Source organism: Pavona decussata, unplaced genomic scaffold (assembly GCF_977016875.1).
Source record: "Pavona decussata unplaced genomic scaffold, jaPavDecu1.1 SCAFFOLD_91, whole genome shotgun sequence".
NCBI classification, from domain to species: Eukaryota; Metazoa; Cnidaria; class Anthozoa; order Scleractinia; family Agariciidae; genus Pavona; species Pavona decussata.
The window spans coordinates 1,237,954-1,250,736 of NW_028145508.1; the positions used below are offsets into that span (position 1 = coordinate 1,237,954).

Genomic DNA, 12,783 nt, shown 5'->3' on the forward strand with positions numbered 1-12,783 from the left:
AGAACTGTTGGGCAATGAATACAATAAAATCTGCAATTCCACAGCGACAAACCAATGAGTGGTGCCGGATCACTTGTAGACCTGGATCAGCAAATTATCTCAAATAGAAAATCTCAAGCTTGTCACCTCCGCCGTTGGGATCAGTCTGCCGTTAATATTTTCTATAGGTTTTAATACCTCTTAACCAATGGTTAGCGCTAACCATGCTTCGAGCAACTCAGCCCTGCTGTACTCTGCTGGCTGATTTTTCTCTTCCCATAAGTTTGGAAGCCTGTGATCCCTACTTTCCTCGGGAACATTTTCTCGCATTTATTTCGTTTGTCGTTAACCGATTAAAGTGAACAAATTTAGAGAAAATGCACTATTTGCAGTTAAATCATGTGGAAATCCATTGCCGGATTAGCTAATTAAAGATTAAAGATTAAAGTTTTGTCAGGGATAATCCCACTGATAAAAACGCACGAACAAACAATATTGGAACAATGCCAGCCCAGCCTACGAAAAATACCACGGTGACGTGGCATTCCTAGTGAATTGCACAATTGTTGTCACAATACTGTGATCTATTATTGGCACGATGATGCTGCAGAAAGTGAAAGTCACAAGGGAATCACATGAGGGAAATACAGCAATTTCATTGGTCGTCCACTGCTACGTCGCTGGTATATGATATAAGAGCAGCATAGTTCACCCATATTAGCCCAACATAGGTTCCAAGACATTGCGAAGAACGAAAACATCTTTTGAGGAGTTATCAGGTAATTTTATTCGATTTTCTTTCTCTAGAAGTTCTGCCCTATCCAGCAAATGCTGTACATCTGTTGATTGTTTAAATGCATTTGCTACAGACTGTTATATTCTGGTAAATGTCTCAGCGCGTTTGACTGCGTCGTCGTTTCTTTCTGCCATAATTTTATTTGCTCGCCAGTGTTGTTATTGTATGAACTGAACTCAATCAATCCAATGTCAGCGGCTGTTGAGTGTTCACTCGTCCGTCCTTCTCCACCAAATGGAAAAATTGCATCCTTTTATGGCTACTGTTCAACCGTTTTGTTTTCTGTGGAGAGTTGGGAATGTTTGGGTTTAGTAATCTGTTTAATAAGCTTATTTTTTGTAAAATTGAATTTCGTGATTCGCATATCGTATACTCTACGAAGCTCACAGGTTCACAGGTTTTTACGCAGGCTAGCACTTGTTTGTGCGCAAATCTTTTATAGGGAAACTCTAGCGCTTATGAATTAAATATCAAACCTTACATTTTAACTGGAAAGCTTGAAAATTATAGCTAAATTTTCTCTGGAGGGAGTGGTGAGGGCTGGTCGGATGCCCATCGGATGGACTTTGATCTTGGAGAGAGTGGATAGGCTAGGGAGCCCACATTTCTATTTCAAATCTAGTATACTGGAACGCCAGTAAACGCTGCCTTGGGGAGAGAGGTGAGAATAGGAAGGGAAGGTTGAAAGTGGCTCATTGTGCCTGCGTGAAGCAAAAAAACAGGACAAATAACATGTATAACAATGTAAAGTGTATTTATTGGCATGTTGAAAGTGGCGTAGTGAAAAATCTGAAATGAAATAAAATGTTGTCATGTCGAGTTTGTCATTTGAAAACGATTAATATCCAGCAAAACATTTGTAGTATCATTCAAATATTTAGCAAACCAGCCATCCATCAGTCTCCCTCGCAGCCCTTTTTAGTGTCGTCACACAACGCTCCTCCCCACAAACGGCTGCTAAACTTTGAACCACATTGCTTTCCCCCGTTGTTGACCAATTTAGCAGCCGTTAGTGGGGAGGAGCGTTGCCTGACAACACTAAAAACGGCTGCGAGGGAGACTGGCCAACCATCCAATGCTATGAAAATGAGATAATAATTATTATTACACGATGAAAATTCTCAAAATAATTTTCTGAGAATTTCATTGTGTACTTAAGCTTATCTATTTTTTTTTATTATCCATTTCGGTTTCATAGAAAGACGATATAGAAGATTGATAATTGAAAATACGCTCATCGATTTCGGCACAAATTGTTAGCCAGTGTTATGGTCTGCCAAAGTTCTAGTGCAAGACCACTTTTCTACAAACACAGGCCTTGTATAAGCGTTCTTTGCTTCTTGCATTTATAAGGTAGTCCTCAAATTATAGTGTAGCCTGAGTGCCTAAGTTTTGTAATAAAAAATGATCATATTAGAATCCTGGCACTTTGACGGCGTCTCCTGGGTCATCTCCCATAGGAGCGAATCACTCTTCTTACTATAGGACAATTGTACATTACTTCTCGAGTTTCTTGGAAATTGACAGGTTGTTTGACTTGTTAGCTACCACTAAAATTAATTAACTTAAGGCAGACATGGCACTGTGGAATTCGAGACGAAATCGCAAAAGCAATAAGAATATCAAATTATCGATGTCAACAACACAACTTTCAAGAATTAAATTCCCTCTATTTATTATTACTTCAAGGATACACCTTAAGCTATGCCAATATATTGCATTCTAAAATTAAAAGTGATGCAGTTAAGAAAATACAAACGAAGTAGAAACATTCCGTAAAATTAGCAAATGTTATAAATGAAAAAATGCTCACTTCCATTTCTCCAGTCGATCAGAAAAGTTGAGCAGAGCAGAGCAGAGAAGCACATTGTATTGTAGTGTCCACAAAACTAACCACAATGCCTTGTTCCTTTAATCTTTGCGCGACCACAATCCTTTACATTTTGCAAGAAAGCTGAACGAAAGGCCCTATATGTATAAATTTGTGCTGATTAAAGTGCTGCCTCGCTCGGTCGCTACAGGTTCCCTCGCTGCGGCAGCAATTATAAAAACATGTTCCCCCCTAGCAGAGCCAATATTTATGGCCAGCATGAGTTTGGGTCAGGGAAAGGTACACATTTAAACCCCAGGGATTCTTTGACAGCTGTTTTCAGCTTTATGTGCAAAGCAGACTATCTTTCGACATGCCATGATTTATTTACCGTTGATGTATGAGCGGTGAGAATGGGTTTATTTATCTGCAGACTGATGTGGGGAATATCAAGAAGTACAATCTGAGATCAATAAATCAACAGTTTTGAAATTTAACACCTTGCGAATAAAACAGCCACATATAATTTCTACTAGAAGTTACAGAACAGAAAAGATCAAAAGTTTGAATTTTCCTGTCAGAGCTGTACAAAGTTAACACATAATTTTATCAGCCATTTTAGGTCAGTTGCTGTTGTTACTTTGTTGTTTCTTTTGCCAATAAGTGGAAACTTTTCTAGCATAATAGTTAAAATGGTCTTTTAGCTGTTTCTGTAGCATGTCGAAAGATACATGTAGTTGCTATTCTCTGCTATGCACAGAACACTGAAAGCCCCTATAATTTTCAGAATTTTGGGTGGGCACTCAATCTTCTTGGAATTTCTGGCACCAATATATATGGTGGTCCAAGTAAACTTGGAATTTTACTCCTTTTTCCAATGAATCACTCTTTAGACTTGTATGATGCTGAAGTATATTTCTTTTTTCATTTACCTTTTAGAATCTCGATCTTCATCTATGGAGTCTCACGAGTCTTTGAAGTCGGTTGAGAGTGAGGGAAAGCCGCTCATCAATACCCCAGTGGCTGTTCTTCCAGCTGAAGAAAGCAAACTGCAATCAGTAACACCCTCTGTTCATTCTGTTGACCTCACAGATTTGAAGGAAACCTGCCCAGCATTTGAATCAGGTTGCCCTTTTGCAAAAGATGGTGAGAAAGACTTTGCAAAGGAGCTGAAAGAGTGCCCCGAATTTAAAGATGGCTGCCCTTACAAGGGTAGCACAGATGTGGGGGACCTTTACAAAAGGCTTGCCGATTTGCCGGCGTTCTCTACCGAGGGATCTCACGGCACCAAATTACTAGACATGTTCAAGCACATCCATGAAGTGTCCCACTCTTTGAAAGACGAGATGGGTGAGTGTCCAGTGTTTTTGACAGATGAAGGATGTCCATTTAAGACAGTATGCAGTGATGGTGAGCCACTGATTAACAAACTGGACGGTCAGCGTTGGACCAACATCCTCCAAAGCTCCTTAGATGACGTCATTCAGGATGTGAATGAAGAGATTGAGAAAATAGAGCCTTCGCTGCAGCTCTCCAAGGAACTCAAAAAGGGCACCAAGAAAATACACAGAGAGGCAGAGAATATTCACTTTGTAAAAGAGTTTGCCAAAGGCAGAATTGAAAAACATTGGTACAAAGAACTTCTTGCTGATCTCTACTTTGTGTACAGGTTGGTTTTCGTTCCGCTATTTGAAGTAAGTGAAGATCCTAAATAGGCTTTTTGACAACTGAGCCATCCCATTCTCTCCCACAAGGAAGAACACTGATAATGTAGACCTGATCCCAAAGCAAATTATTACATGTTCACCTCTGAAACTTAAAGGACTTTAAATGTAACCTCAAGACTTATTTGAATTTAGAGCTTCTTTCTGTTGAATTTTTGTGTGGAACTTTTTAATGTTATTACATACAGTCGAACCTCCACTAACAGCCACCTCTCCACAATGGCCACCTCTCTACAACGGCTCTTGAACTTTAATCTTATTTTGTTTTGTTTGTTATTGTTGCCTAATCTGTCATGCGATCTTTGTTAACAATGTATGCGCGCGCAAGTCACATGGCAAGAACCTTTGTAATGCGGTCGCCATATTGAATACATTTTCTGATTGTTGTTTGAGTTCTGATTCTTGTCTGTACCGTTTATCTTCGCCTTTCGTTACTAAACCGACACTATTATTACTACCTTTATACCCGCATGACAACGGCCACATTTTTTTGTCCCGGCGGACAGTCCATACATTAGCTCTTGTTTAAACCTCTCTACAACGGCCACCTCTCTACACCACCTCTCTAAAGTGTGTCCCCATCTGCCAAAATAACCTCTCGACAACGGCCAGTACAGTTCTTTTTTGAAAAACCTTTTTATAAAATGATGCAGTCATCGACATTTGTCTTCGGAACATTGCGTTTCTGTATCCATTTTAATGATATACGTATTTTGATTGTGTTCCATTTATATGCTGCAGTAAGCATAAATTGTCTACAATAACATAGCGAATGTTGCGAACCTTACTCGTTTCGTCTTGTTAACATTTTGATTCAAAACATTATTTACGTTTTATTGTGTATTTTATCTTTATATATTATTTAAGATTGGATTGCCATTATAGGCTACAGTAAGCATGAACTTGGCACAATAAACATGTTGTACTTCCCGAAAAAAGGTGTCATATTACACCCCTACCTCCCCATAACGGCCACCTTTCCACAACGGCCACTTTCTTCTGTCCCTAAGGTGGCCGTTGTGGAGAGGTTCAACTGTATTTAGAACTATCAGCTATTATAGTAATTTTTATTTGTAAATATCACTACGCCATAAGATTGTTGACATCCATCAGGTTGGCTAGTTGTAGCTCAATTTCTTGTTCAGTAACTCAGCTCTGTTTGACCAAGACACCTCTTGAAGATGGGCAATAAGAGCTCATCCTGAGTTTAGGGTGTCTACTTGAAGAGTTTATTATATTCACATCCCAGTTTAGTGTGGTACATGCAACAATTTGGTTAGGACTGTGGGTCCTCGTTAACACCAAGAAATGTGTAACCTCCCATTGATTTTACCCCAGTTTATTGTTAAACAGTGTTAAGTAGTCTTACATTAATATTTTTATACATGTATGTACTTGGTATTTATATAAATTTTATACTTTTTTGTGTTCCATTTGCAATTTAATAATTAAGTAATTGTATGCCTTTTGTGGCTTGAGTGGGGCTAGTAGACTCCTAGAACCTGTTTCTATTTCATCACTAAGTTAATCTACCAAAATTTTCAACAAACTGTCATTAAGATCAAATAGATGAAAGATCCTAGCAGTTAGTATGTAACTTAAGTAGTTGTGAAAAGAAAGCCTGAAAAAATTCAGGTTTGAACAGGATTCGAACCCATGACCAGCGCCATTTGGCTTGATAGCTCAATTGGTAGAACACTTCACCGGCATCGCAGAGGTCATGGGTTTGAATCCCGTTCAAGCCTGAATTTTTTTCAGACTTTCTTTTTGCAACTACTTAAGTTGCGTACTAACTGCTAGGACCTTTCTTCTATTTGATCTTTCATCTGCAGTTCAAAATATATGTTTGATATTATTATTATTTTACATTCCAACTGTCATTAAATGAAATTTCTTACCCCTCCTTTTTTCATTTCTCTTTCAGAGCCCTTGAAGAAGAGAGTGAAAAATGTAAGGACCATGAGCTGTTTCAGGCTGTCCATTTTCCCAACGAACTTGGCCGTCTGCAGAGTTTGGAGGAGGACATGGAGTTTTATTTTGGATCTGAATGGAAAGAAGTTCCCATGTCTGATGCTACCAAAGCATATGTGAACAGAATCCATGAAGTCAGCCAGACAGATCCTGCCCTTCTAATAGCTCATCATTATACCAGATACCTGGGTGACCTGTCTGGGGGACAGATCCTTCGTAAAATGGCCATCAAAGCAATGGATCTGCCTAGCACAGGTGAAGGGGTGAAGTTTTATGTGTTTGAGAACGTCGCTGATGCAAAGAAGTTCAAGAACATGTACCGATCCCGCCTTGATGAGCTTCAAATCGATAAAGCCAAATCAGATGAGATTGTGAAAGAAGCAAATTACGTGTTCCTCCTTAATATTCACCTGTTCCAGGAGATTGATGCCTTGGCTGGGTTTGAAGACCAAGAACCAAAGAAGAAGGTCACAATTGAGGAGCTCCACAGTGCTATTGATGACACTGGTGGAGAAGCTGCTGGGTTATGTCCGTTTGCGACCATGGCTAAGAAACCTGCGCAGACAAGCACCACAGCTCCAAAAGAAGAGGGAAAAAGCATTAATCCACTGCTGCTGGCAGTGTTCATTGCAATCGCAGCTATTTTGATAGGAGTGATCTTTTCTCAAATGAGGTAAAGGAATTGTAGACTTCAGACAACAATGTTATAATCTGTAGTACCTTAACTCCAGAGAGCCCGCTTGTACTAATTTGACCAGTTTTCTAAATGTTACATGTATTTTATTTTTCCACTTGGGAAAAAAATTACACTATGAAAGAAGCTATCACCACATAAGAACAACATTTTGTAACTTACTGGTTCTTTGTCATTGGATGGCTCATTTCAAAAAAGGTGCTTGCATTACATGTGTATGCCCGCTAAGGCTAGAAGCAAGCTTTTTCATAGAACACTCTTCATTCATAGAAGTTGCTTCTATGTGTTTCACTTGAAGTTGTTGTTCTGGAATTAAGATCAAGTGTAATTTTAGAAAAGTTTCTCAGAAGCTTTACTGTTTTTGGACATAACCATTTAATTTATCATAACAAAAAAAAATATATCAAGAGGTCATGGTTTAAGGCCAGTCAGGGGTGGGGCATCCAGTCCAAATATAGATTAAATCTGCCGAGCTTGAACAATGTTTGGGAAATACTTGTCAAATATCCCTCATGTTCCTTGGGCTCTTTCTATTTAGAGAAAAAATTGTGGGTCAATCAGTTGAAATGCATATACAACACATGGATAATAAATTTCTGGTACTGTGTATAATTATTATACACAGTACAGAAATTACCATTCCATTTGCACAAAGTTTCCACTTGCTATTTCTTGGCTTCATGCACCATTACAGACGTTTTTCATCTACTAATGGAAAAAGTATTTTCATTCAAGTTTCCTGAATTACAAACCAAACATTTTGGCTAAATAGAAAGAGCCCCCCACTGGCCTTCTAATCCCACTGCAGCTTAACATTGATATGGTGCATTTAAACGTAAAAGGCACCAGCAAGGTCTAGAAATAAGAGTTTAATTACCATCCAATACTCATGATTCTCTGGAGGGTACCGTACTCAAGACTTGTCATACAGTTTAACCTCTTCAAGTGACCACTAAAATTCCAGGGCCGAGTTGTTCCAAAGCTGATTAACGCTAATCCACCATTAAAAATTAATCGAGGCTTTCATCTTGCTCATTTAAAATGGTTTAAAAGGCTAATTTCAAGCTAAAGGTTAAGAAAAGTCTAAGGCAAAACTGAGGGACAAAAATCTTTTGGGAGAATCTTTATTGATTTTAATTAAACTCACATCAAATTTCACGTTAATCCAGGATTAGCTTAATTGGGCTTTCAATAACTGGGCCCAGGTTAAGTGCAGTTACTTAGGATGGACACAGTCCGTAATGAGAGGTCTCAGCTGTAGTGATTTGACTGAACAGGAAGCCGGTGCAGGACAAGTGGTTGTTGCATAAGAGAAGTGCATGCTTGTGCAAGCAGGTTCTAGGAAATTAGCTGTTGTGTTAATTAAGAAATTTGAAATTAATGCAGACAATGAACAGAAATACAGTGGTTCGAGTTAGAGTAACTTAAATTATCTTAAAGGGAAGGTATTGAGTTAAGATGATACAAACATAATTGATGGAAGTGTGAAGGATGTGTATTCTTACTAAAGAAAGAGAGTATTTTGATGATTCCAAAGGTATTTTTGCAGTCTGTAGTACCACCAAAACCAATGTTGGGAAAGACACGCCTAGCTTCCTAATACAGAGGTATTTTTGCACAGTTCATGGCTATGCACAGAAAGTAGATCATAGCAATGGTTATTGGAATCCAAAAATAAAATTGGAGGTAACCATGCATTTTTCAGAGATGATTAAGCAACAATCATTCAAAAAAGCTGTAAAATACATAACAATGTATGGTAGTTTTTTTTTCCAAATATATTTGAAGGTTTTGAGCTTCCAAATGTTAACCCTAAAATTATCTCTGAAAAATGTGTGGTTACCCATAATTTTTGTTTTGGATTCAAACAACCGTTGCTAAGACTTGTTTAATTTTCTCGCATAGTCATGAGCCACACAAAAAATATCTTTGTTTTTGTTTGGGCAATGTCCTTATGAAACCTGGGAATCTTGGACCATCCCAATTTTTATGCACAGTAGCTAAACTCCCGAGAAGGCACCATCCTTAACATGCCAAACAAGGTACGTAGTAACTAAATTTTTTTTTCAATGAACCGTACTTAGGAATCAGGGCCCAGTTGTTCGAAGCCTGATTAAGCTAATCCTGGATTAACGTGAACTTTCTTTCGAGTTTAATTACTAATCAATGAAGATTCTTCCAAACGATTTTTGTCCTTCAGTATTGACTTAATTAGACTTTTTTTTACCTTTAGCTTAAAATTAGCCTTTAAAACCATTTTTAACGAGCGTGATGAAAACCTCGATTAACTTTTAATCCTGGATTAGCGTTAATCAGCTTTCGAACAACTGAGCCCAGAATGTGGGAAAAGTACTGTTGTAGAAATTGTGTTAATGTCATGGAGTGATTTGATTTCCTATGAATAAGGTATTTGCTAGTTGCAGTTTTAAAGATAAAAGACCAACAAATTTTGACATTTTGTATTGATTAAGAAATTATATAGATTTTAAATTTGTGAATTTTATGTTGATGAATGAAATATATTATATAATAATATCTACAAATAATATATCATAAACAATATCTAAAATATTTGTGAAAAAAAAGGTTTTGTTATTTTGGACAATAGATCAGAGACAACTAAATGTACTGTGATTTTTCAATAAAACAATACAAGACGAGAATAAGGTTTTGAATTCAGTGTTTTTGCTCTTGTTATGCCCTACATGACTTCCAATAATATTAATTTAAAGGGGCGGTGTCACTGATTTGTGGTGTGAAACTGGAAACCGAAAAACATATTTGTATCGATAGAAATTTATGTTAAAAAATAATAGTTTAGTATTGTTAAACCCCATGAGTAAACGTGAGAGTACAGCTAGTATTCACTATCTTTTGCTGTGGATGGCTTGGATGGAAATGGATTTTTTTTGTTTTATGGACTATTGTCAGGGTTAGGTTTATTGTTGAGGATGTTTTGTTTCACATCAGCTGTGAAGAATTATTATATTACACCGGAGATGAGCCCAATATTTTAATAACTTCTCCCCAGTACTTTAATAAGAAAAGTATGGCGACAAGATAGGAGAATTTGTTCTTTGATGTGAACTGATGTGGTGTTCATTGGACTCCTAAATATACATACTGCCAGGGGCATCCTGGGTGGGGCTACAGGTGGACGCTATAGACATTGTGCAAAATGGCTAACATTTTAATATTCTTTTGTCTGCGTTCGAATTGGCCTCACTAGCCTCGTTCAAGGTGAAATATTCTTTGATTTTTTGAACTCAAAACGAAGTTAGTAAAGCTAATTTGAATGCAAACAAAAGAATATTAAAATGTCAGCCATTTTTGTATAGGGTCTATTATTACTGCTCCCACTTGGCCACCCCAGCAAATGTCTCTTTGGTTTTGTGCGGTTTTCAATTTCTGACCTGGGACGAGCCCGTCTTTTACGCCCTCGTCCCAATTTCCACACAAACAAAAAGAAAAGAAAGAAAAAGAAAGGCTACCCCAACTTGACAGGACGTTAGATCTAGATCATCTTAAGTCGATTTTCCAAAAGTACTATTTGCTGGACAGCTTCAATTCAAAGGAAAATTTGTCCCCCTCGCCAAGAAAACCCATTACGTACGAGTTCACACTTGCCTACCGTCTCCCACGTGTCACGGTCGTCGTCTCAAGTTGGTTGGCGTGGTACCCCGGCCGGGAAGACTATTACCCGGCCCTCGTGCCCGGAGGAATGGGCCGGGCACTACTTGAATTGACTGATGCATAAGTACTGAGAAATGGGACTTATCTGGGAGTGAGTTTGGTGTGAATAAGCTTTTATTATGACAATCCCAGAAGCGAAGAAATCAACGTTCTTTTTAACTGCATCGTGGGGCATTTGACTAGTTCGTTTGTCTCGGCCGTTGGACATTTGCCAGTTTATTTTCAAACAGATCTAATGCCTGAGGTCAGCTCGGGGTTGGTGGGGGGGGGGGGGGGGGGAAGAGGGTGGGATGTTGGGTATTCCTGGAAATGACTCGTTATAATCACTAAAAGAAAAAAAAGGGTTTGTTTGACCAAAAATAAAACACGCATGCAGACGTCCAAATGATTACCTAAATCGAAAAGACGAAACAGTTGTAAGGGGACTGGCTCAACAATGATCGGTTCTCAGTGGTGCGACACGATCTTGCTTTCACAAAGGATAACACAGGAATGAATGATCTTTGACACGCACGACATCTAGTAAAGCGGTGAGGGTAAAAGACGGAAAGAGTTTGCGGAATGGTATGGCGTGCGGAATGGCATAATTATGCGAAATACGATTTACGCGGGAAATAAATTAACTGAAGAGCGCATCCTGTTTTCGCGCCAATTTCATAAGAGCAGCAGTTTTTTCGATGTTGCGGACTATTAAACAACCAAACAATAGATCGAGGATTAGAAAATATACACCTGGTATAGAACATGTCTGATCGCTGGTTAGGAAGTGACAGTGAAGAAATCGATGAAGTTTCGCATTCAAGGAACTAAGAATAAATTAAATTTCTAGTTGACAAAAAGAACGTGGCAGCGAGTAGCCTAGACAAAAAGCAACACCAGACTGGAGAAATAACATCAGTCTAAGGCCAAAACTATTATGTGAGAAATTTTAAATTTAAACTCGGTCATTTTATCAGACTCTTTGACGGTTACAATTTGTACAACTCATGGGAAAAATATGTTCTACTTTTTCTCACCTTACATTTTCGTCGAGCCACGAGTACGCAAGTCACTGTTGAGCTGCTGAGCTAGCTTCCTAGCTATTTAATACGGCGATTCAGGTAGCTATAGTTCAGTTACGCGTTATCGAACTAAACATATCCGTCTTTAATTAAGGTCTTTCAGTGCCAGACGTCCCAACCTAAAATGAGACTTAAAAGCGAAAAAGCCCTAGAGCAAAAAAGCAGATGACAAGTATGGTGTCTAATTATCGACACTGGTTGTTTGAAAGGTTGTAAAACTATTCTTATCACAAATGCATTTTGGTCAAATTGTTGTTCATTTTCCCGCTCATGATAAATGAATCATCGAGCATACAGGGTATGAGAATTGATCTTTTACCGAGGGTTTAAAAAAAAAAAGAAAAAAAGGTTTATAATTTAACCTTGGTAAAGGATCAATCTTTGTCCTGAGAAGACTTCACGCTGCCACGTTATTTTTGTCAACCGAAGTCGCATGGAGTAAAGTGAACATGAAATTTAATTTACTACGGATTTACTCATAGTTCCTTGAATGCGAAAACAATAAACAGTTTTCATCGCTTTCTTTACCCTCACTTCTTCCAAATCAACAATCAGACGATCAAATCCTCGAATTGTTGTTAATATTTAGCAAGAGTCCACAGCATCAAAAAAGCTGCTGCTCTTAAAAAATTGGCGCGAAAACATGACGCGCTCTTGAGTTAATTTATTTCCCGCGTAAATCGTATTTCGCATAATTATGCCATTCCGCACGATATTCCACATACCATTCCGCAAACTCTTTCCTCCTTTTACCCTCACCGATATAATTATTATTCGAAATTACGTATAACAATTTCGAAATATCACTTGTGGTATTTATGCCAAATATCAATACAAATCATGCTATTACCGGCTATACTAATTTATTCCTTTTTCTTGCAGGGGCTCTACTATACTGAAAATCCTACAATTATCAGTCAGGTGTTGCCTTTGTTTATGCCAAGACGATCGATTTCAAATAATGCTTTTCATTACAAAAGTATGTATCTTTGAAGTTAGAGGAACATACTTGGATATCAAATAAACCTATTTAATCAGTGCTTTCCTTTTTGGTA

The 12,783-nt window shown here is 38.1% G+C and overlaps 1 protein-coding gene across 1 annotated transcript; it reads left to right on the forward strand.

Moving 5' to 3' along the window:
* The first annotated feature begins 624 nt into the window (after window positions 1-624).
* Window positions 625-9,649, forward strand: LOC146474129 (heme oxygenase 1-like). Its single transcript, XM_085117390.1, has 3 exons — window positions 625-758; window positions 3,525-4,254; window positions 6,234-9,649. Exons 2-3 carry the CDS (start codon window positions 3,542-3,544, stop codon window positions 6,955-6,957), a joined length of 1,437 nt encoding a protein of 478 aa, XP_084973516.1. The 5' UTR covers window positions 625-758; window positions 3,525-3,541; the 3' UTR covers window positions 6,958-9,649.
* Window positions 9,650-12,783: the final 3,134 nt, after the last annotated feature.